This window comes from Anguilla rostrata, chromosome 4 (assembly GCF_018555375.3).
Source record: "Anguilla rostrata isolate EN2019 chromosome 4, ASM1855537v3, whole genome shotgun sequence".
Taxonomy (NCBI): Eukaryota; Metazoa; Chordata; class Actinopteri; order Anguilliformes; family Anguillidae; genus Anguilla; species Anguilla rostrata.
Window position 1 is genome coordinate 4995582 of NC_057936.1, and position 23874 is coordinate 5019455.

The 23874-nt window shown below is 44.4% G+C and overlaps 2 protein-coding genes across 2 annotated transcripts; both read left to right on the forward strand.

Annotated features, from left to right (window-relative positions):
* The first annotated feature begins 829 nt into the window (after positions 1-829).
* On the forward strand, positions 830-7335 carry si:ch211-262h13.5 (uncharacterized protein LOC571127 homolog). Its single transcript, XM_064330189.1, has 7 exons — positions 830-1254; positions 2340-2450; positions 3558-3645; positions 4439-4605; positions 5264-5371; positions 5824-5904; positions 6455-7335. Exons 1-7 carry the CDS (start codon positions 1000-1002, stop codon positions 6935-6937), a joined length of 1293 nt encoding a protein of 430 aa, XP_064186259.1. The 5' UTR covers positions 830-999; the 3' UTR covers positions 6938-7335.
* Positions 7336-9272: 1937 nt separating this feature from the next.
* On the forward strand, positions 9273-22296 carry ahsg1 (alpha-2-HS-glycoprotein 1). The gene is made up of 14 exons (XM_064334025.1): positions 9273-9566; positions 10196-10306; positions 11072-11156; positions 11607-11764; positions 12246-12344; positions 12844-12918; positions 13264-13550; positions 16283-16622; positions 17549-17659; positions 18059-18140; positions 18657-18823; positions 19059-19175; positions 20070-20144; positions 20476-22296. The coding sequence occupies exons 1-14, from the start codon at positions 9348-9350 to the stop codon at positions 20926-20928; spliced, it is 2379 nt and encodes a 792-aa protein (XP_064190095.1). The 5' UTR covers positions 9273-9347; the 3' UTR covers positions 20929-22296.
* The last annotated feature ends 1578 nt before the right edge of the window (positions 22297-23874 follow it).

Here is a 23874-nt window from a genome sequence, read left to right on the forward strand (position 1 = left end):
GTGTGTGTGTGTGTGTGTGTGTGAAGGGTTTGTGTGTGTGTGTGTGTGTGTGTGTGAAGGGTTTGTGTGTGTGTGTGTGTGTGTGTGTGTAGGGTTTGTGTGTGTGTGTGTGTGTGAAGGGTGTGTGTGTGTGTGTGTGTATGTGTGTGAAGGGTTTGAGTGTATGTAAAGTTTCAAATGACAGTAATAAGAAAACGAAGAAACTATTTATTATCATTATTATTATTATTATATAAAATGAATTATATAAAATGAAAGTAAAAGTGCCGGACATTAATTTTAGGGGATTTTCAAAAGAACAGGAGTTTTTAAACTTTCAGTTTTTTCTCGTTATATTGGGGGGGCCTTCAGAAGTTTTCACGGGTCTTTTTCGAATAGGATTGAATTTTTGCCAGAAAAGAATGTCAATGCCCCCTACAGGTAGAATGAATGCAATGCACTGCATGAAATCCATGCACTAACCTGGCCCCTTGGAAGCTTGAGATGCCGTGAAATTGGTTGAAATTAGGTTCGCACTTCATTTTCCCACTTTCTTTGGTGTTTCTTTGGGAATGTTTATGGGATGTCAAAAACAAAATGTGAAACTGACTATTTTTCTTCAATATATTTTTCTACCATATAGGCTGCAGACCTTAAAACCATTCTTTAGAATAATAATAATAATAATAATAATAATAATAATAATAATAATAATAATAGTAGTAGTAGTAGTAGTAGTATTAGTAGTAGTTGTTGTTGTTGTTGTGGTAGTAGTAACTATCTATCTATATATCTATCCGTCAGTCTGTCTGTTTTGATGAAAAGAATACGCATGAAATATTTCTGGTTGACCTGGATAACAGTGTTTGACGGTGTCGTGTCCTCATGTCAACACGTCAGTTTGTTTGCCTTTTCTATTCCGATTCCAAAGTCGTTCGTGCGCAGGGTAAAAGAGAAGTTAATTATCAAAAAGCGAAGTAAACCGGAAAGGTTCTCATCTAAAATCATTTAAAACTGCGTATGACTGAAGACACTCGGCAAAAAAACATTGGAGGGACAAAAAAATTAAGCGCGATGGAAAAACTCGCGTTGGTTTTCGTCGGGACGCTACTCGCGTGTTCCTGGGCCCAAATCATTGAAATTATACCATTGCCGTGCACCGACAAAACTGCGGAGAAGATCGGTCGATTGGCGGTCACCTACATAAACGAGGACAGGGCCGCCGGATACAAGTTCAGCCTTAACAGAATCACGAATGTTCATCTCCATGTACAGGTTGGTACCGTTAGCGTGGACTGACTAACTAAACATAGTTACGCCACAACTATAACGTTATTCACCCATTATTGCCAGCACTCTATCCTAAAAATAAATCAGTTATTTCAAAATGTGGAGGCTGTTTTAGCCTACAGTAAGCGTAATGTTAATTCTGAACACGAATAAAAAAAGGCAAAGCTGTTATGGTCATTCAAAAGACCCTTCCGGTGTATGCTCATAATGGTATTGTGAAATACATTATCTCACAAACACGCAGTGCGTAAGAATCTTAGCGTTAAAGCAAAGTTCACTCAAGTCTTAGCCCTTTTCCCTGAACTCAGTTCAGTCTCCTTTTTCCACAAAAAAGCAAACATTTCTTGGTTTTTTTAAATCGACTTCAACTTTGAACAATAAGCAATACATACATAAATCTGAATAGAGTTCATTTGTGTCGTCCCTTTGGACTCTGTATAAACACTGTTAGTGTTGAATTAACATAGACATTTTTTTTATATAACATGGACCAGATTTAAAACCTTGCAAGTCACTGATCGATTTGTGCTATTTCCCAGACTGTTTAAAGTTGTTGCTGCTTAAAGTTGCGTTTCATTATTATTTTTTCCAGCATAGATTTGTGAGCTCAGAGCATCTTGTCTGACAGCATTCTGTAGTGTAGTCCACATCTTGTAAATGCAGAAACAGTATCATAAATGCTATACTGAGCAGACGTAGAGGTACAGAGGGAAATCAAAAATCTGTACAGCAACAGACAATCCTGCGGTCTCCGTTGACCACCCTTGACATGCTTGCGAGATTCAGGTAACTGATACAACCCTGGTTTAGCAGCACTGGCTCTGGATTTAATGCTTTAAAAAAATATCTGACGGCAGTGTCCTTTACATTTTGATCTGCGGCCATTTGCTCTTATTTTGACAGCAAGCGAAACAGGAAATAGATTCCGCTCTGCCGTGACCACCATTTCTGGGCAAGGGACATGTAAGGTGGAGGAAGTGGAAGAAGGAAAATGATTTTAATTTTCACGAGCCGCGCTTGCCATTTATCCTCTCGATCGTCATGCGGACCGGATGCTCTTCTGCTCGTAGGGTCCTGCTGGCAAGGTCTACTACCTGGACTTGGAGGTGCTGGAGACAAAATGCCACGTCAGGAGCCCCAAACCCTGGAAGCATTGTGACATCAGGCCCGTCATGGAAACGGTAAGGCTGGCCGATTCCCGCGCTGTGATTGGTCCCTGGTCCGCCCAATGCTGTCATTCCGTCGACAGAAGCCTCACCCAGCACATTCTTGAAGCAGGTCCTCTGCAGCAAGTGTTTGGGCCTGGTTGAGTGTGGCAGGGGGGTAGATTTAGGGTCACAACCCCCTGAGATTTCAGTGCAAGTTAGCATTGCACAGACCTGAAAAGCTAATCTCGAAATCTGGAGTTCAGAATCTGCCCTACAGGCATTGTAGGGTTTCCTTTAAAAAATAATGTTTTTGAACCACTTTATAAAACTTTCACCAATGCAGCCTATCTTGAAATTGCATTGTGAACACTGCAATTGAAAAAAATACAGACAAAACCTCCTAGGTTATTAGCGTAGATTTATTTACAAATAAGGCTGGAAATGAAGTTTCATGGGTGTGGTAGTTCATCATTACATTCAGATGCATTTTAAATAAATATCTAAATGAAACGATGCCAGTTGTCATAAGAAAAATCTCATATGGTATCTAATGGATGAAAGTCCATATTTTTGTTCTTAGAAAACATTCCAGGCACAACGTGGTAAAGTAATCACACTGGTGAAGGAAAAGCTGAAATAAACTCCAGTCTTATGTTGTCGTTTTCATTTATTTGACACAGAAGTATTACATTTATCGTGTCTATCTGCTCCCGTGAAAGAGAATATTACAGTTTTTATCTTGAATTTCAATCGGGGGCCTTTTCTGTTCATTTTGGCACAACAACAGCAACAACAACAAAAAGAGGTTTTACTGCATCACTGCAAAAAATGGAAAAAAGTGACAGTAATGAAACACAGCCGTGAAGTCAAGTGGTGAAGTGCTCCTAGAAACCTAGAAAATGTAGCTTTTACATTTTTACAACAGCAGACGACCTGAAAAGAGGTTATCGGGTTGACAATGTCAGGCAATCGAAGACAGAGCACCATGTGACACGGTCAGAAATTGGCCGGTTCAACTGCTCACACGGACAGAAAGTTTCACCGTATGAAGCAAACGTGGCTAATGTTGTTTTTTGTTTTATTTTGAAGTTTGAAGCAACTTGTCTTCACAGCTCACTAAATCGGATTTTCCTCTTTCAGCAAACCTCTGGAAGTTGCAATGTCACCATCCTACAGACCTCACAGGGGCTTACATACCTGTACAGCTATGACTGCACCTTGGTTCCAGGTAGGGGGGTGTGCGATTCAGAAAGATCTGGGGCTTAGATCAATAACAAATATTTATCTTGTCATACTGGCTGTTTTGCACTGTGACCCTAATACGCCGGAGAAGATTTCCTAGAAGTGGAAGTCTGAAATTTTCCAAATGAGAATGTTTATCTTTCTTAGTCCATCTGCCAGCTTTCTTAGTCCATCTGCCAGCCATACTGTACGTTCATAAATAAACAGAGCCAATGCTTCAGTCTTCAGCCAATTACCTTCACAATCACATGGATGGCATTCATTTGCATTGCAAAACCACATAACTAGACTGATTTGTGTGTGTGGGTGAGAGAATGAGAGAGTGCATGTGTGATTGTATGAGTTTGTATGTGTGTGTGAGAGAGAGAGTGAGAGAGAGAGTGCGCATTGGTGTGTGTGTGAGAGAGTGAGAGAGAGAGTGCGCATGGGTGTGTGTGTGTGCGTGGAGAGAGAGAGTGAGAGAGAGAGTGCGCATGGGTGTGTGACTGTGTGGGTTTGCATGTGTGTGCGCACATGTGTGTGCGTCTATAACACACTGTTCCTGAACAACCTGCTGGTATATTCTCCGGGGTGCTGACTGCTCAAATTCTAGAGAAAACAAATAAGGCACAATGGTTAACTGAGTGCTACACCACGGTCTTCAGGAATGACAAATATAACAGAGAAATACAGAGATAGAAGTAGCAAATATCAGGAAGTGTTCTGGCCAATAGAAGTGCAGCATCCCCAAAGGATTGGAGGCCGTATGGCACCGTATCACTCTCATTCCCCTCCTGCAGACGAGCCGGAGAAACTGCTGAGGACGTGCCCACACTGCCCCCTGCTGGTGTCTGTGAACAGTGCAGAGGCCCAGCAGACTGCCCAGCTTTCGCTCAGCAAATACAACGCCCAGAGCACCATGCCCGACCGCTTCGCTCTGCAGAACATCACCCGGGCATCCATTAAGGTAGGATACAACCACCAGGCATCCATTCAGGTAGGTACAACCCGGCATCCAAGTAGTACAACCACCAGGCATCCATTCAGGAGGGTACAGGCACCTTTGGTGGTACAACCACCGGGCATCCATTAAGGTAGGTACATCACCAGCATCCATTAGGTGGCTATTCCCAGTTCTATAGCGTAGGGTACACACAGCATCCATTAAGGTAGGATACAACCACCAGGCATCCATTAAGGTTGGGTACATCACCCAGCATCCATTAAGGTAGGGTACAACCACCAGGCATCCATTAAGGTAGGGTACAACCACCGTGCATCCATTAAGGTAGGGTACAACCACCAGGCATCCATTCAGGTAGGGTACAACCACCAGGCATCCATTAAGGTAGGGTACAACCACCAGGCATCCATTAAGGTAGGGTCCATCACTCGGACATCCATTAAGGTAGAGGAGTCAGGTGTCCTCTGTGTACTCTAATCATATAATAACCACCATTAATAATCTTCTGGTAGGGTACATCTGGTGATATATCCTACCTTTTGCCGGTGTCTGAAGGAAAGTTTTATTATTAATTAGTTGATTTCTTGTGTGTCCCACTATTGGAAGTGGGTAAACGACAGACCGTGGGTCTCTTATTTTTTTGTTTTTTTTTAATACCCAGAATACACCGGGGCAGAGCTGGTTTGCGGAGTACACCATTCAGGAGACGGACTGTCCGGAGAAGCAGTTGGATGCTGGACTTTGTAAGCCAGGGGGCTTGGGGGAAGATGTGAGTACGAAACGGCCATTATCGCCGTACGGTAAGCCTGTTACCGCGGTTTCAGTCCACAGTCCTGTGGTTGCCTTGGGTCTGTGTTGAGCTACCATTCAAAAAAAAAAAAAACACGAGTGAATTTGAACAGATTAACTGCTCTTCTGAACCAGGATATACGGTGTAAAATATATGTAATTTTCCATCCATACATCCATCCATCCATTATCTATACCCATTTATCCTGGGCTGAGTCTGGAGGGGGCGGCTGGAGCCTATCCCAGCGTGTATTGGGGCGAGAGGCACACTGGACAGGCCGCCAAATCTATCGCAGGGCTCAATATCCAATTTAACCATTTATAAAATTTAAACGGATTGTCTCCTCCATTTTGCCATGACAAGCCTCAGCCAGCAGCCCCGGTTGTTAAGACTGCGGGGGGGGGGGTTATGACCCTTTTTCCGTTCGACAGCCTGCAGGGTTCTGTGTGGGGGCCATTCACGGAAAGACTGACCCCGTGGTGGAGGTGTCCTGCGAAATATTCCTCCCACAGGTACAACAAACACCCCTCCTGACATTCGTTCGGATGCCACGTCCTTTGGTTTGTCGTCCGTTTGGGATGGGGGCGGGAATCAGATTTTTTTTTTTTTTTTGAGAAAGATCCAGATCCCTGTCTCAGTCGTATTCGCGACTGAACACACAGCGGAGAGCTCGTTGGCCAGGAAGAGTAAACCCTGGACCCAGCTTAGCCTACTGGACAGATAACGGCCTCTGATTTCCAAATGCTAATAACGCTGACCTTTGAGGCTTGCGCACAAACACAAGTTCAGTCTTAGTGTCATTCAACTGGATTTGTCCCCGCCTGGGGTCGGGGATGACTCCACATCAATGATTAAACCAAGGCGTTTAGCAAGCACTCTTATCTAGAGCAACTGACACAGAGCTATGCGTGTGGACTCATGCAGCTTGAGGTTTACTGAAGCTATGCTGGTTATATAACCCTAGCTACAATGGCTGTGCCCTGCCTGGGAATCAAACCCGCAACCTGCAAAAGCTACAAGCGCAGATTCCACGACCGCTTATACTGCGCTCTTCTCCCACAGGAGCCTGGGGTTGCCGTGGACGGTGCCGTGCGCGAGAAGAAGGTTCCGGAAGCCTTACCTGCTCAGCATGAAAAGAGCCCGGAAAGCCCTCCGGAAACCACAGTTCCCCGGCTGGACCTCGACCCCAAGCCCCCAGGCCCCGCGAAGCCGCCCGCAGTTCCTAAAAACCCCAAGCCGAAGCCCTTCGTCCCATCCAATTTTAAGACAGTTCCCCAGGTGGCCTACCCCGAGTCGTCTAGCCTCACGCAAACAGTCGAGTCGTCCAGCGAGTCCTCGGAGTCGATCGGCCAGTCCTCCTCCGAGGAGCTAGGGGGCGCCATACTCAGGCCTCCCGTAAACTTTTGGTACAAGAACCAGCGCGTCAAGAGGCAGGCGCCCCTGGATGGGAACCCCAACCACGTCCCGGTGTTCCTGTCGGTATTCCCGGCCTCTCCGTCCCCATTCCGATCGTGTCCCGGCGCTCCACGCTTTTCCACTGTGTAGATCGTGGGCTTCCATGGCCTGGGCTCTGATCAGACCTCAGATAAACAACAGGGTTATAACACTGCACATTTAACATTTACATTAACATTTAACATTCGCATTAAACATTTAACATGCTTGTAAATATTGTGCCTCAAAACTAGTATGCATTGAAATTATTTTCATTTTTCCTGAAAAATATTATTGATTGCAGTAACATTAAAAGCACCCAAATAGAAGGCCACTGGGTGTGAATAGTACATATGCTGTTTATATTTGTACCAATCAAACGGCAGCATTCTAAATAGAAGATGGTCCTCTTGTGGTAGTCCTCCATGGCGGCCATGTTTTTCTTCCGCAAGTTTTCTTCTATCCAGTTTCAACATCATTGAACAATAAATATGAAAACACACACCAAATGAGTAGAAAGAGTGATTATTGCTTGGGTTTGTTAGAAGCCAGTTTTGAAAAAGTACCAGCATTTGAGTAAAGCTTTAACACAAGTTTTTCAGTTATATCCAGTATGAAAGAAAGGTCAACGTCCTGACAGGTAGGTAAATAAGTTTTTGAATAGGACTTCCAGCCACACTGTTTTCTGTGAATGACAGTTGATTCAAGCAGCAGTATTTTCCTGTAAATGTTTGTGTTTTGTTGCACAGAAATGAAAATATCAGTATTTGTTTGAAGGCAACCAGCCAGATTGAGCCACACAGCTAATTTACCATCTGTGGCCACTTGGCATTAAACGGTTTACTGTAGGTTTGTAAACACAGATTTATAGCACACCTTACCATCTTGTCCTCCAACAATTATTTTTTGTCCCCTGTCGGAGACATGAGTCACTGGTCTTAATCTCAAGAACCATATATTCTACTATGCTAAAAATCTGCGCTACAAAGTGACATTAAAATTAAAAAATATATATATTTATGAAATAAAACATAAATATGTTTTTGTCATTCATAATACAAGAATACATTTTTGTGAAAAATCTCACACCCTAAAAGGCACACTGAGTGAAACAGGACAGTACAGCTCTGCGGTCGAAACAGCAGTCGAGATAATTGGTGAAGCTCGGCTAACCTGCCGACTACGTTCTCTCAGGTTAGGTCTGATGCGGTGAGAACGCAAGAAAGGCGCGTGGATCAAGGGCAGGCTTTACGTGTGCGACAGTATGTCAATAGGGTATTCGGGCACTGCCGCCAGAATGGCGATTTGCATAAGTTAAGTTTTATGCCAGCCATACGATGGGAGAGCGGCGAAGCGAAGGCTGCGTTGTGCACAAGTACCCAGTATAATCCTCTATTGGAAAAAGAGGTGGTTATTATACAATGCCAAGAGAGGAGATTGCATGATGTTGCACAATGCCCTAAAGGGGCGGGGGGGGGGGGGGGTGTATTGCACAATGCCCAAATAGAGTCATGAGGGGAAGATGAGGTCGACGCCCACACAATGTAATGTCTGGTCATCGGTCCTGGTACCCTGGAGTATCATTGGCTGAACGGGAGCACCTGTGTCGCGCCGAATTGTTAGAGAGCTACGCTTTTCCCCATTTAGGATCTTTTCCCCATATCGGGAACTGCGTGCCGAGACCTAAAATCCAAAAAAATTCCCACCTGCTACAAGGCTTAAAAACAGGGGACCCAAACTCCATTCTCAGAGGGCCGCAGTCTCAGTTGGTTCTTGCGATTTCCTTTCAATTAGCAGTCAATTAGCAGGCCTTGGATACAATGTGTGCAGACTCCTTAGCCAATCAGGGATTAGAATTAAGCAAAAAAAAAAAAAAAAAAGTTTAAATTTGCTGATTTAAAACCACCACCCCACTCTTGCCCAGTCAATATTACTCATGTATATCAGCACTCATGCTCTCCCACACTGTAAACCACTGTGGGTTAGGGCATCCACTAAATGAATGCTATCTACTATAATAAAATAATTAAATAAATAAATAACTTCAGCATAAGAGTGCAGGACAAAATGGCCACCTGCAAATGTTTCAGTCTTCACAATTACAAGAGATCTTGACAAAAAAAAGGCTACTGCAGAAAAAAAGTTAACTATTTTCTACCTGTCAGTTGAAATGGAAGTCCTAAAACTGAACAGACCTGAGAATCTAAGCGCTCAGTATTTTGCCATTGACCTCAAAGCACCTGGACTCTGCTCCAGCTGGCTGTTTCAAAAAATATACGGCACACACTAAACAAAAAAAAAAAAAAAAGAGCAGTTGGATCAAAGAGTTCAACCATCCAGGGGGTGGATTTACATTGGCCCCGATCCACAGCGGTTCTAGGTCCCCCTGCGATTTAGGCGCGAACGCCGTCGTTCTTACCGCGGTTGTGTGACCGTCGGGAGAAGACAACGAAAAGGTATAAATAACGGACGCGGCACCGGCGTTCGATCGCAGTTCTTCTGAAGGGCTCCGGCTGTTACCATGAGAACGGCGGGCACCGCGCTGGTTTTGGGTCTGATGCTGGCGGGGGTCGCCTGGGTAGGCGGCGTCGACCCGGGTCCGGCCGCTCGCCGACCCATGTGCGACTCCCCCGAGGTGGAGGAGACGGCCTTCGTCGCTCTGGACTACATCAACAACCTCCACAGGCACGGGTACAAGTATGCCCTCGAGAGGATAGAGGATGCCAAGGTCATTCCGGCGGTAAGTCGACGACTTGTTTAAAACACCAGCAAGCTCTTAGGAGCGTACCCGAAATCCTACAGGGGACAAATCGTTGGACTGCTCTACTGGAGCGTTAAAAAAAAAAAAGTAGCTCTGTAGGAATCAGTTTTAAACCACACAAAGAAGCACTGCAGTTTAGAAGCACCCCGTGGTTATAGGAGTGTTCTCTCCTTTTCTGTTCCCCTGAACACTGACTTGAAATATACAGCAAGGTTTGTTGTATTTACGTTTTAATATTTAGGTGAAGCGTTCAGTGAGGTGCTAAAGAACAGAGTTGTCTTGCACACGGTTTCGGATAGGAATATTCAAAGAATGGTCAATGCACAGACTGAGTTTATGTGGAAAAATGTCCTCAAAGGCTATTCAAACATATACAGGGTTTCCTCTGATCAAAAAGAAATCTCTTTTTTTTTTTTTTGCATCTTCATAAAGAAGCCCTAAAGTACCACAGTTTTCCGAATGAATTTCAACCCAGTCAAAACACTAACAAATGCTGGCCAGCTAACCTAATGGTTTGTGAAATACCACCCCCCTTCCAAGCCATGTTAAGTAGATCGTTTTTGCGCTTTTGCGACAATTAACCCCCCCGCCTTACACCTGTCCTACAGCCCATAGGTGGGGAGGTCTACCTCCTGGAGCTGGATCTTCTGCAGACGACGTGCCATGTTCTGGATCCCACACCACTTGCAAACTGCACCGTCAGGGACAAGATAAAAATGGTAAATGGATATATATATTTATATAGCACTTTTATCCAAAGCGCTTAACAATTGATGCCTCTCATTCACCCAGTCACACACACACACACACCAGTGGTGAAAGGCTGCCATGCAAGGTGCCAGTCAGCTCATTGGGAGCAATTAGGGGTTAGGTGTCCTGCTCAGGGACACTTCAACATGCCCAGGGCAGGGGATCGAACCAGCAACCCTCCGACTGCCAGACAACTGCTCTTACCTCCTGAGCTATGTCATATATGAGTCCTCATAACCCCTGTCTCTTGTCAAGGTTTACAGGCCATATTTCTAAGGGGGGTGGGACGATGGATAGCAAAACAATTCTGAAACCTTAGTATTACTGTGGAAAGTTCTAAATTCTTTTTTTTTTTAATTGAACCTAGAAGTATTACATTTCCTCTGCTAATCGAATCAAGCTAGGAGGAACCAAACTACTGCTATATAGTTTAAATATTGTGTTGTGTTCTTTTTTTTTCTTTAATTCTCATGTTATTTCGGAGTGTAGCACAGTGGGTAAGGAACTGGGCTTGTAACCGAAAGGTCGCAGGTTCGATTCCCGGGTAAGGACACTGCCGTTGTACCCTTGAGCAAGGTACTTAACCGAAATTGCTTCAGTATATATCCAGCTGTATAAATGAATACAATGTAAAATGCTATGTAAAAGTTGTGTAAGTCGCTCTGGATAAGAGCGTCTGCTAAATGCCTGTAATGTAATATTTAGATTTGTACTGTTATTGCTTTCATTTCCAGACAATTGAAGGAGACTGCGATGTGGCCGTTTCAAAAGTAAATGGAGTTTTAGACGTGAAAGCCTTCAAGTGCAAATCCAAACCAGGTACGCTTTTTAAAATTTTATTGGTTTAGAGGTAAACGCAAGTACTTACAGCAAAAGGTCAAACACAAATGCGACAATCGTCCACACAAAGCAATGTCAGTTCTGTCAGATTATCAGCTGAAACATGTTCCATGCTGTGGTAACACATCAATCAATTTTACTGGCACGAATGTCATTTAGGCAAGCAGTAAAATCTGTGTGAATTCCTGCCGATTATTTTACTGGTTTTAAAGGAGCCATCTATTTTGATCAATACCTGAAACAAATTCTTCTTTCATATGTGAGTATGGTTTGGGTTAGTCACATGTATGGGTACAAACAGATTCTCAGGCACTTGCTGGTTTACCTGCAAAAACAAAAAAAAAAAAGTTTATTTTCCCGTACGTACTGACTATACGTCTAGGTGTGTACACAGGTAAAGGTGTTCCTCCCTCCCTCGTCCATCCGCAGAATCCAGGGAGCAGATGTGCGTAGGCTGCCCAGTTCTTCTCCCTCTGAACCATACAGAGGGCCTGCAGATGGTAGACAGCTCCCTGGCCATGTTCAACAAGCAGTCCAACTTCACCACCACGTTCGCGCTGCTGGAGGTCGCCAGACTGACCTCGCAGGTGAGCGCTCGAGCCTTTTTTCAAGCGTAGATCGAGTGCTTACGTTTTTCAGTTTTAATCTCATCATCGGCGAAACAGTTAACTTCCATCCCAATTTTTGTCAGTGTTAATATCGGTCAAATGATTCAATTGTCTGTCTCTGTTTTCCAGTGTTAATCATATCAAGGTGAAATGATTAACTTTGATCCCGATTTTCTTACTGTTAATCATGGACAAATGATTCAATTCCATCCCTATTTTCCAGTTTTAATTGTGGAAAATGATTAAATTCTGTCCATATGTTTCGGTGTTAATCATAGCCAAATGATTCAATTCCATCCCTAAATTCCAGGGTTAATCATTGCCAAATACTGGCTTTCCTAGTGCGTCGCTGTTTACCATGGTCAAAATCGCAATCCATAAACTGTCCTCACAAAATGACCTGGAACAAAATTACGACAAAAAAATTCCCTCCATTTTGTCTCCCCATGCCCTCTTTCAGGTGGTTGGTGGAGGAGCCAAAATGGATGCTGAGTTTGTCCTCGTGGAAAAGGATTGCACACCTGCCGGAGGATGTGTTCCTCTGCAAGGACCTGAAGCCGTAAGTTCAGACAAAAAAACCAAGGGAAAGGAGGCTCTGGTATGAACTGACGGACAGACACACTGCCTCACTGCAGCTGGCTGAGGTACAGGTAGAGTTAGGTCAGGACACCTGGTCAACCTCCAGCAGTTTGGTGAAAAACTCGTACCTAGTAAGTGCTTCGACATTAGAAATGAATTGCATATGCTATTATTATTATTATTAGTAGTAGTAGTAGTAATAGTAGTAGTAGTAGTATTACATGGCAAAATGCCCAGTGTAAATTCAGATTTAACAGAATATATATCAGTCCAACAGAGACTATTATGTACTCTGTGGGAATTGATTTGACGCTGAATGGTTTACTGTGTAAGACAGAACAGACCAGATAAGGGTTAACTGGGGGGAGGTCCCCTTTAAGAGCACACTTCTTCAGCTCAGAACATCATATGAATGCGATGCACACGTGGTCACCTCCGAAGTTCAACCTCATCCTCCTCCTCATCTTCCTCTTCCTCAGCGCCTAGCAGTCTGCGTGGCTACCTCAGTTGGACAGCCGTCCGCGCTCACGGTGAACTGCAAGATCTTCCAAGCGGTAAAAATCTTTTTTGTCTTCTTTGTCACAGAGACAGACTTTAGATCAACATATTTTTATTTAAGTTGTTACAAAGACATTTCTCTATTCCCGTTCTGTTTCAACCTGAAACCTGAAGTCAGAAACAGGCACAACGAAAAACAGACAGCTTATCCATTTAATGGACTCAATAAGACTGAAATGTAATAAATATAAATATCCCACTTTCATCTTTCCAAGCAAGAATTCTATACAGTAAGCGTCTTCGCTGAAAAGCAGTTTCATCTTCGATCTGCAACAAAAATTTGGATAAAATAACACCGGGCTTCTCTCTCTCTCTCTCTCTCTCTCTCCCCAACCCCCCAGCCTGCTCCTGCTCCTGTCGCCCCGGCAACGAATGATACGGTGGGAGGGGTGCCGCCCTCCCCGCCCGTCACCCCCGCCCCCCTGCCCGGCAACATGCACCACAAGCTGATCCACCTCCACCTGAGCGATCCGTCGGCCACCGGCCTGCTGTCGGCGTCCAAGGAGTCCGTGGAGGTCCCGGCGGTGGTAAAGAGAGAGGCCCCCCCCCCCGCCCCCGACACCGCCCCCGACCCCGAGGGCCGCCCGCCCCTGCCTATGGGTCCCGGCATCCAGCTGTGCCCAGGCAGGCTCAGGCTTTTCTGAAAAAAACGGGGAACCCGGAGCCTTAGCCGAAAACAACAAAAAAGACAGGAACGCGCGCCGCCGGATTAGCATCGGCGCTAACGGCGGAAGCCGCGCTGCGCGCTCGCGATCGCACGCGCTTCACCGCCCCCCCCGAGCCGGGCCCCGCCCCTTTTCTCTGAGGAAATAAAGAACGATGTCTTCTCACCTCTTCTGCGTTTTCGAATCCCGTTTGTTTCTGAGGTACAGAGTCAGGCACGCGGACAACATTGTCTGTGGCTTTAAAAAAAAAAAAAAATAATTTTTTTAAAATTGTTTTTTATTTCAAATAAAAGTGTACCATATAAACATATAACAAATGCAAACAAATGATATTGGGTCCAGTATTCCCCCACGTTGGGCCTGCCTGTACACCGTGTGGCAGTGTGCCTGGGTATTTCAAAAGTAAACTGGCCAAACTGTCATCAGTGTTGCCGTGACGTCATTGTCATGACAACATACTGTACACCTGCTCTGTTCTGGATGGCCCTTCTCACATGCAGAAAGTGGGAAAAACACATGAAATGCAAAACGTATTCACCCAAAAATAGTCCCCCTATCTTCTTTAATGTGACCATGAAGCACCATAAACATAAACATCAAAGAAACATCTTAAAGAAATGAAGTAGACACTTCATACTACAATCATAATCATTATTATCTGTAGTCCGTTATTACCGTTAAACAAAATAATCACTCTGTTTTCGGGTCATGAGTCATTTGTTGATTTGTAAAATCTCTCAGTTTAAAAAAGCTTTTTACTCACAGAGTGAGTAAATGGACAATGTTTTATGTAACAATTACTATATGAAGTACATTTAAGGCACAAATGCACATCTTACTTTATTATTGCCCATACTTTACTGCTCAGACATTATTTAACTTGCTGTATCAATAAAGGTTACATTGCGACTGTAAATCCCAATTTAGCAGAAAAACTGGCCTGCAGATATTTAATTTAAACTAAGTGGCCTGTTTTAATACCCCAGTTATAAACTAATCTAGGACCACTGGCCTCTCCTGAGCATATCCATCCCTGAAGCCTCTTTCATTAAGGTGGGGGGCAGGGGGTTGGGGGGGGGGGCGAGGGGACGTGGGTGGGAATGCTAAACAGGAAGATGTGTTCACTAGCACCACAAATCTACAGTATCAATTCATAACAATCCCACAGTTTATAGCACTGCAGGAAATATTGCGAAATAAATACATTAACAATATATTGCCAAGTATACAGATTGCATTGTTGTACCTATAATTACATTACATTTCATTACATTACAGGCATTTAGCAGACGCTCTTATCCAGAGCGACTTACACAACTTTTACATAGCATTTTACATTGTATCCATTTATACAGCTGGATATATACTGAAGCAATTTCGGTTAAGTACCTTGCTCAAGGGTACAACGGCAGTGTCCTACCCGGGAATCGAACCTGCGACCTTTCGGTTACAAGTCTAGTTCCCTACCCACTGTGCTACACTCCGGAACTACATGCATATGTTCCAAAAAGTCAACAACGTATTTACAACATATTGCAATGTATTCAGTTTCAGTGGTGAATAAGCCACAAAGGGGTCGATTGAGGGAAAAGAGGAATTAATGGCAAAAAAATTGTTTGCCGAGAAAGTGAAATTTAAGGGGACTGAGCATGTGCGAATATAGCAATGAACACTGCTATTTATTTTTTTTAGCCAACAGTGAACACACCCCCTTAATTATGTGCAATTTCTGATTCTCTGCCATGTCACTTAACGGGCTCTATTTTTTATTTAGGAACCACATGCTAATGTGTTGCCGCCGGACGCCATCGTGCGTTGCACACTTGCCAGGCGGCCGATTGTAGGCCTGAGCCCTGATTGGTAGAAATGAAACCGCATTCACTGTCACTGACCCCCAGGCCAGTCATGCTCAGAGTTAAATATTAACACTGTTTACTTAACCTCTGTAAATAGCGATTTGTATTAAAAAAAAAAAAAACAACAAAAAAAATTGTGGTGCTGTGAGAAATGAAGAGGATTGGGGTCAGAAATTAAAGGTAAACTTACCAGACTGATCGTCCACATGATGACACACACATGCACATACAGACACACGCACAAACACGCACACACACACACATACATGCAAGCACACACACATGCATGCACACACACACATACGTGCACACAGACACATATATAGATAGATAGAGCACATATGCACATACAGACACACACACGCTCAAACACACACACACACACATGCACAAACACACACACACACACACAAACAGACACGTAAACACATATACACACACACACAGTCACTCAGGAACACACACACACACACACACACACAGACACAGACACAGACACAAACAGACACGCAAACACATACACACACACACACACACACACACATACACACACACACACACACACACATACACACACACACACAGTCACACACACACACACACAAACAGACACGCAAACACACACACACACACACACACACACACAGTCACTCAGGAACACACACACACACACACACACACAGAAAGGACAGTCTGCTGTATATTTACTCATACCCATTGACCCTGGCAGTGCCCACAGGCTGAAGGCCGTTTGCCTTTTTTTTTTTTTATACTCTCCTTCCCTTTCCCCCCCCCTGTTTGAATGGCAGATAAACAGTATAAATACGTGCTGCACGGAGGGAGCGACGGTCAGCGTTGCCGTGGTGTTTTCGTTGCCGTGGCGTTTTCGTTGCCGTGGCGTTTTCGTTGCCGTGCAGGTACATTTTCCCGCCGCGGCGCTGCGTTGTGCGCGGTAGAGCACAGGGGACCATGAGGACGCTGGCGGCGCTAACCGCCGTGTTGGGCGCGCTGACCGCGGTGTTCGCGGCGCCGTCGCCCCCGCCCGAGCCCCTCGCCATCGCCTGCGACGACCAGAGCAACGCCACGTCCCGCGCCGCAGTCCGGCTCATCAACGCCCACCATCACCACGGATACAAGTACCGGCTCGACAAGACCCGGTCCAGCGGCGTGGTGCAGAAGGTGAGTGCGCGGAAATCGAGGGGGGTCTATTCGGGAAAACACCCGGGGGGAAATTCAGCGGGGTAAACACAGGGGGGGTGACTCGAAGCCTGTAGAGCACAGACTACACGCTTATTACACTGCTGAGGCGTCGATGGATCAAATCCAGCTGCGCGACCTTTATCGCATGTCTCTCCCAGTCTCTCAACACCGTTCTGTCTGAAAAAGCCCTAACTAAATATATATATAGATATATATATATTTTTTTTTTTGCTGCGACCGCAGCTCTATAGCTCTGTCTGTTGGTCGGTCGGTTGATTGGTCGGTTGTTCCACAAAAAGTGTCCCACCCCGTAGCGGCCACAGTTTTCACCCCCGGAAGGCAGAAATTTGGCATGGACGTTGGTCATGACCGAAGGTAGAGCTGAGTAATTTTTAAGGCCGATTGACCAAGAGGGGGCGTGGCGATGGGCGTGGCCTATCACAAAAAGGCGCATAACTCCCGAATGGATTCACAGATTTGCACAAGATTTTGTGGAAAGGTTGGTCACGAGCCAAAGAAGAGGTCACGTGTTTGTGTGAGGGTGTGTGCGTGGCTGCATGCACACACGGATGCATGCGCGTGTGCGGTCGCAGCTACTGCGGATTCGCGCTTGTTTAAAAATACAGCTGAACACTACTGATATTGACATTCTGTAAAGTATTGCCGATGCCAAGGTAAAAGGCTAGTGCTATCTGTTGCATTCAGCTCAAGTTTTCCTCAGAATCTATGATTTGTCGACTACACGCTCAAGTGCCTGATTATGGGAAAGGCACTGAATCAAACCGCCGTCCTGCTACATCCACACTGCAGCATCGCCATTCGAATCAGCAACAGCAGCGATTGTAATATGCATTTTGTTTATTTAAATTTATTTATTTATTTATTTATTCATCTATCTTCCGCAGGGTAACTCCAGCTGTGAGTTTGAGCTGCAGCTGGATCTGGAGGAGACCAAGTGCCACGTTGTGAATCCCAAACCCTTCGAGGAGTGTGAGCTCCGTGCGATGGAGGAAACGGTACAGTAAATGGGCCGACGGGAAACCGTTTGAAGCCCTTCTGTGTTTTTATCGTTGTTGTTTTAACCCATTTAAACCTGCGGGCAACTAAAGTTGCTGAAGTCTCTACCACTCTTTTTCCATCTGTGAATATGTTTTGTGTGACTGTAGATGCTTTAAAAAGAACTGGCATGCAAGTAGACAACCTCAGGAAGAGCTTTTGACAACTATAGTCATCCAAAAAATATTCACAGGTGGAAAAAAAAGTGGTAGAGACTTTGGCAACTTTAGTTGCCCGCAAGCTTAAATGAGTTTTAAGAAAGTCCATCACTTCTTATCTTTCCAGGATTTGCTAAGATGTAATGGAAAGGAATAATATTGTGCAATAAGAGCTAGTGCATAATGTCTGTTCCCACACAGAAAGTGAAGGCAGACTGCAACGTCACCTTGGCCGTCAAGGAAGGGAAGCCCAAAATAAAGTACTCGTGCACATCGGCACCAGGTAGGTTTCGTGCTGCTTTTAAATGTGTCATACATTACAGGAAGAAAAAAGAAAAGAAAAGCGTTACAATTTCCTGAACTAAATCATCCAAGCTCCAAATAAAATGTGTGGTTGAATGCGTATCAATATTCATTAGCCGCTAGCTAGTCTATGGAAAGGTTTCATTAGCAGCTAGCTACTCTATGGAAAGGTTTCATTAGCCGCTAGCTAGTCTATGGAAAGGTTTCATTAGCAGCTAGCTACTCTATGGAAAGGCTTAATTAGCAGCCAGCTACTAGATGGAAATGCTACTTAGCCACTAGCTAGTCTATGGGAATGCTCCTTAGCCACTAGCTACTCTATGGAAATGCTTCATTAGATGCTAGCTACACTATGGGAATGCTCCTTAGCTGGTCTGTAAGAATGCTGCAGTCCATGGGAATAGTAGAGTATACAAAAGCCTCAGTAGTATGAGAATGCCTGCCTTTTAGAGAACACAAACAGTGATGTATGTTACCCCCCCTCCCCCACCCCCAGCTTCAGCAGAGGAGTTAGTGGCTGTGTGCCCAGACTGTCCCACTCTGCTCCCCCTGAACGACTCCCAGGGCCTGGACAGCGTCAAGCGTGCCCTGAAGAAGTTCAACCAAGAATCCAACGACACCTCTCTCTTCAGACTGATGGAGGTTGGCAGGCTGTCCACACAGGTACTGCTGCTTCCAGCCAATCACAACTCCTGCAGAGCACTTCCACCCAATCAGGTCTCCTATAGTGCGCTTTCAGCCAATCACCTCTGCCTACAGGGCACTTCCAGCCAATCACGTCTCCTACAGGGCATTTCCAGCCAATCAGAAGGTGTAGTTATTACATCCATATAATCTAGTAATTCGGTCTGCCGTTGTCCTGACTGTGAGAGCAGACCACCGTGTTTCTCCCCAACAGTACATGTTTCTGGGACAGTCGTTCTTCGCCGAGTTCGCCATCGTGGAGACGAGCTGTTCTCGGGGGGAAGAGCCCGAAAACAAGGAAACCTGTCGGCCCCTTTGTGACAGTGACGCTGTAAGTACTGCCCTCCCATTGGCGTAGCAAGGGCCCAATCAGCAAAAAGATTGGGACGAGGCTTTCACCTTCATAGGCGAAGAAGCAGCATGTCAATTTCTGATCTTTTGAGGTGCTCACAGGGTCATAAAATGAAATCGCAATGATGAACGTGCTCTTTGGGATATTACTTACAAGACACAGAGCAGTTCCATGGCACTTCTTAAACGAGGAGCATATTAAAGATAACATGGAATTTGCTATGGTTTCATACTGGAAAGAGATATTAAATCCAACAGCAAAAGTTTCAAAAAGCTGTTTTGCTGCTTTGCATGTGTGAAGGACTGCTTGAAAATCGAATGAACAATATATTACACGTCGGTTTCTTTTTGAATACATTTATTGTAATATCTGAAATATATTTGTACTTTTACCCATATATTATTAAGTGTTGGAATAATTAGAAAATGTATTTTCTCAGTGTTCTAAAAGCTCACTGCTTTCAATTACCAGTAGTGATTATTACAGTACATCAGCATTAGAATGTTCAGTTACCAGTAGTGATTTTTACATCAGCATTAGAATGCTCAGTTACTAGTCATGATTGTTACATAAGCATTGGAATGCTCAGTTAACAGTACTGATTGTTACATCAACATTAGATTGCTAAGTTACCAGTAGTGATTGTTACATCAGCATTAGAATGCTAAGTTACCAGTAGTGATTGTAACATCAGCATTAGAATGCTCAGTTAACAGTAATGATTGTTACATCAGGATTAGAATGCTCAGTTACCAGTAGCGATTGCCACATCAACATTAGAATGCTCAGTTAAGAACATTCTAGTCACATACAGTACCTGAGACCTCAAACCTTAAAGGGTTAAATCCGCCATCCTCTCCGTGCCGTCTGCAGCGTCACGGCTTCTGCAGCTCAACCCTGCTCGGAAACGACGAAGTGTTTGTGGACTGCGAGATCTACGATGCACAGGTACTTCATTTCTTTACTGAAAGAAACACTTTTCAAGCACCCCTCTCAGGAGAAGGCAGTGTAAGGCATAAGGAACCGAGCTTGTAACTCAGGGGTCTTCAAGGTTCAGTTCTAGGGGCGTGACACTGCTTTTGTGTCGTTCAACAAGACCTCTTATCCTGACTAGCCACAGTATATTGTGCTGTACACGTGGATTATATGCTTTAAAAATGTACGGTGTGGATAGAACTGGATGAGAGTGGCTGTCAGACGCTTCTGTGTTGATTGAAAATGTAAACGACGGGTGTTCTGTACTCGTTGAACAAAATGCGCACCTTACGGCCCTTTGCAGAACGTGACGGACGAAGGTCACCATCATCATCACCATCCTCATCACCATCATCACCATCATCACCATCCCCACGGCGGTCCTGCGGGGAGAGGGTGTGGCCATCATCACGACCACCCCGGGCACCACACGCGCCCCGCCATCCCGCCCCCTCACCCCCCCCATCATGGCCCCCCCCCTGAATTCCAAAGGCCCCATGGCCTCCCCCATATGTTCCCTCACCGCCCCCATCGCTGCCCAGGCCAGCAAAAAACAGACCCCTCCATCTACCCCATCTGCCCTCCTCCCCTATTCGGTTTCCCCCCCCACGGCTTTCCGCATCATCCACACGGTGGCAGCATGCCTGGGATGCCTCCTCACGGGCCCCCGCATGGTCCCCCTCGCGGGCCCCCGCATGGTCCCCCTCACGGGCCCCCTCACGGTCGCCCTCGAGGCCCCCCCTTCTCCGATGCCTAACTAAGACACGAGCCCACTCAGGGTTCCGAGGGGGTCAGTTCAGCCCATTGTGTCTTTTTTTTTTTTTTTGCACCGTTAATCAGGAAGTACTTTTTTCACGCAGGTTGTGAGGAGTGAATGGGAGGAGCCTCTTTGCCAGGTCATACAGTAGAGGCGGAGTCTCTCAGACTGGTCATGTTTTGGTCAGGTGCAGTGCTGGATACTCTCTTACTCCAGGGGTGTCCAATCTCATCTTATCCGTCTCACAACTCAAAGGGCCTGATTTACTGACGCCTGTAGTACGTGCATAACCATCCATTTTAGACTAATAGCTAAGCTAAGTATAACAGCACAGCCAATGACTGGTGCAAAACAAACACCATGACCAGTCATTGGTAATGTTATATGACTTCTGCGTGTGTGCAAAAGGTCTTAGCTGTAGGTCTTAGCAAACCAGGCTCTTCCTGCGGGGATAAAACAAGGACCCCCACCGGATCTTTTAGGATAAGATCGGACACCCCCGCTCCAGTCTGTAGATCAGTGATGAGCTTAGCCTGGCCAAATGGCCTGTTCTCACCATTAGGTTCTAATTCAGGATACCAAGTGATGACGAACAGGAAAAACACATTTTCCGTTCTTATGCGGATCACACTTCAATTAATTCAATTGCATTATTTACTATCAAAATAAATGATTTCCCGAATTTACTGAATTGAAATAGAACTTCGGTGGTGCTTCTTCCCAGTTAACAAGGTATTCACCAGTGTCTGTTAGCTCAAAGTCATATTCTGAGATTAGTGGACGCAATGGATTTCTTTTACAAACAGAATGTATTTCTTATGTGAAATAAGATGTGCTAGCCTAAGATCAAGTGACCCGCTCACTGCTTTGCATCAAAGCTTCTTGGCTTTGTCTAGAGATTTAACATAGACCTTTCATCACGTAATCACTGCTGACAATACAGTTTGAAGTTGATTTTTTCCTCCTTGACAGAGCAGCTGGATTTCACAGATTTGTACTTTTATCCTGAGAAAAAAAAAAAGCAAAAGGAAATAAGTTTATAGAGATGGATGCAGTGTAAATGCTGCGTAAAGGTTGTGCAAGTCTCTCTGGATAAGAATGTCTGTGAAAATGCCTGTAATGTAATGTAATATGTGTTGCACAGCATTCTAACCAGGCAAAAAAAAACTGTACAATCCCACAGCAGGTTTCAACTTCACATTCGCTTTAAATTTGATCCTGTGAATTCTGTGAAGTTTACCTGCGGCCATTTTAATTTGTCTGCTCACAGGTAGTCATCACACAGCCTCCAGTTTGCATAAGACCCTATCATTCACAACCCGAAAGCTCGAGAAATAATAATAAAGCTACGTGCAAAACAATGCCTCATTTAATGCTTTAAGGCCGAATTTATTCTGAGAATAGATTATATCTGTTTTATGTGCTTTTATTCTCTGTATGCCACTCTGTACGTCTTTTTAAAGAAATAATGATCTGAAACCATACTATGAAGATATGGTTGCATAGTGCTTTTCAAACAAAAAAACACTGATATCTAGTTCAGCTTTCGAAGCCAAAAACGCCACACTTGCTAAAAAAATGACCATATCCAGGTTAGACCGCTTCTTTATCAGTGTTTTGAAAAAAACAAGTTAATACTTCACTAATATTTTTGACCACTGAGGATAATAACAAAACTGTTTGTTAACAAAAATCAATAAACATGGTTGCCAAGTGATTGTGTGGCCAATAAAGCAGTTGTTTGAAAAATACTTCAGCCCTCCGTTAGCTAAATACAGCATTCAGTGTTGGTTCTTAATATACAGTGCCCTCACACTGTGCAGGCAAGATAATTCCACACAAAAGGGAAGAAATTTGCAGAAAGTACACTCTACACATCTAAATCCCTATAGGCTGCCCTCCCCTTTAAAAGTCAGTCTGACAATGCTAGACTCATCAGCCATTGCATTACTGATAGCAGCCCCTATACACCAAGGTCTGGTTTTCATTTTGATTCTGTTGATTCAGGAAATGAACTGAAATTCAATCCACGCAATAAGAAAAATACCCGTTATGTTCTATGAAGGCTTTCAACTGAATTCATTTACTAAGTCAAAATAGAACTGACCCCCACCCCCATTTAGACCTTTATCACATGCCAAACCCGTGACATGGCCAATAACTGGCCGTGATGTTTGTCTTGCATCAGTCATTGGGTGCGTCATTAGGTTTTGTGCGCATGTTATTAGTATATTCGGTCTTAGTATGTCAGGCCCTGTGTGTGAACAAGGCCATGGAATTCCAGAAACGTCTGTCCCAGCAGTGCAGTTCTGGGACAGACGCTCAAAAAACAAAAAAAAAGGTTCTTGAATCATTTCTTCTTCTCGCAGCGGTTTGCAAAATCACTTTTGCAGCAATAAAAGTTTATTTATTTATTTATTATTGGCAGTTGGGAATGACGAGTATCCAGTACTGAATCGCTGAATCGATTCTGACACAAGTCCCTGCTTCTGCTTTCTGGTGCTATATACAGTATAACAGTCCTCCATGCTTTTTTCTTACCGCCTGTATCAGATTCTTTTTTCATTTTTCATTTAACCTTTATTCAAATCAGGTTAGTCTCATACTGAGATAATTAAATAAAAAATCTATCTTTCCAAGAGAGTCCTGGCCAAGAAAGCAGCAACAGATTACAGACATTAACAAAATTCCAACATTTAAACACAAAAGCAGCAACAAGTATCACATCTGGTTATCTACAGGAGAGCAGTTATACAGCGCAATGTAACGGTCATAACGGCATTTACAAATTTCGAATTCCGCCATTAACTGTCACCCTTGCTTTAAAATCATTTAAATGATACGAGCGTCTGAGCCAAGTAAAGCTCTTTTCTGGAGCTCATTCCAAACCGGAGGAGCTGAGAACCGGAAAAACAGTTTTATACAAGCCTCGGTCCGAGCCTTTAA

Bases quoted from the DNA above. Each gene is read 5' to 3' on its own strand.
- ahsg1 (XM_064334025.1), top strand. From the start codon at position 9,348: ATGAGAACGGCGGGCACCGCGCTGGTTTTGGGTCTGATGCTGGCGGGG. The intron at 12,345-12,843 runs GTAAGTTCAGAC...CCTCTTCCTCAG, and splicing joins CTCTGCAAGGACCTGAAGCC to CGCCTAGCAGTCTGCGTGGC. The intron at 12,919-13,263 runs GTAAAAATCTTT...CCAACCCCCCAG, and splicing joins ACTGCAAGATCTTCCAAGCG to CCTGCTCCTGCTCCTGTCGC.
- si:ch211-262h13.5 (XM_064330189.1), top strand. From the start codon at position 1,000: ATGACTGAAGACACTCGGCAAAAAAACATTGGAGGGACAAAAAAATTA. The intron at 3,646-4,438 runs GTAGGGGGGTGT...CCCCTCCTGCAG, and splicing joins TGACTGCACCTTGGTTCCAG to ACGAGCCGGAGAAACTGCTG. The intron at 4,606-5,263 runs GTAGGATACAAC...TTTAATACCCAG, and splicing joins TCACCCGGGCATCCATTAAG to AATACACCGGGGCAGAGCTG.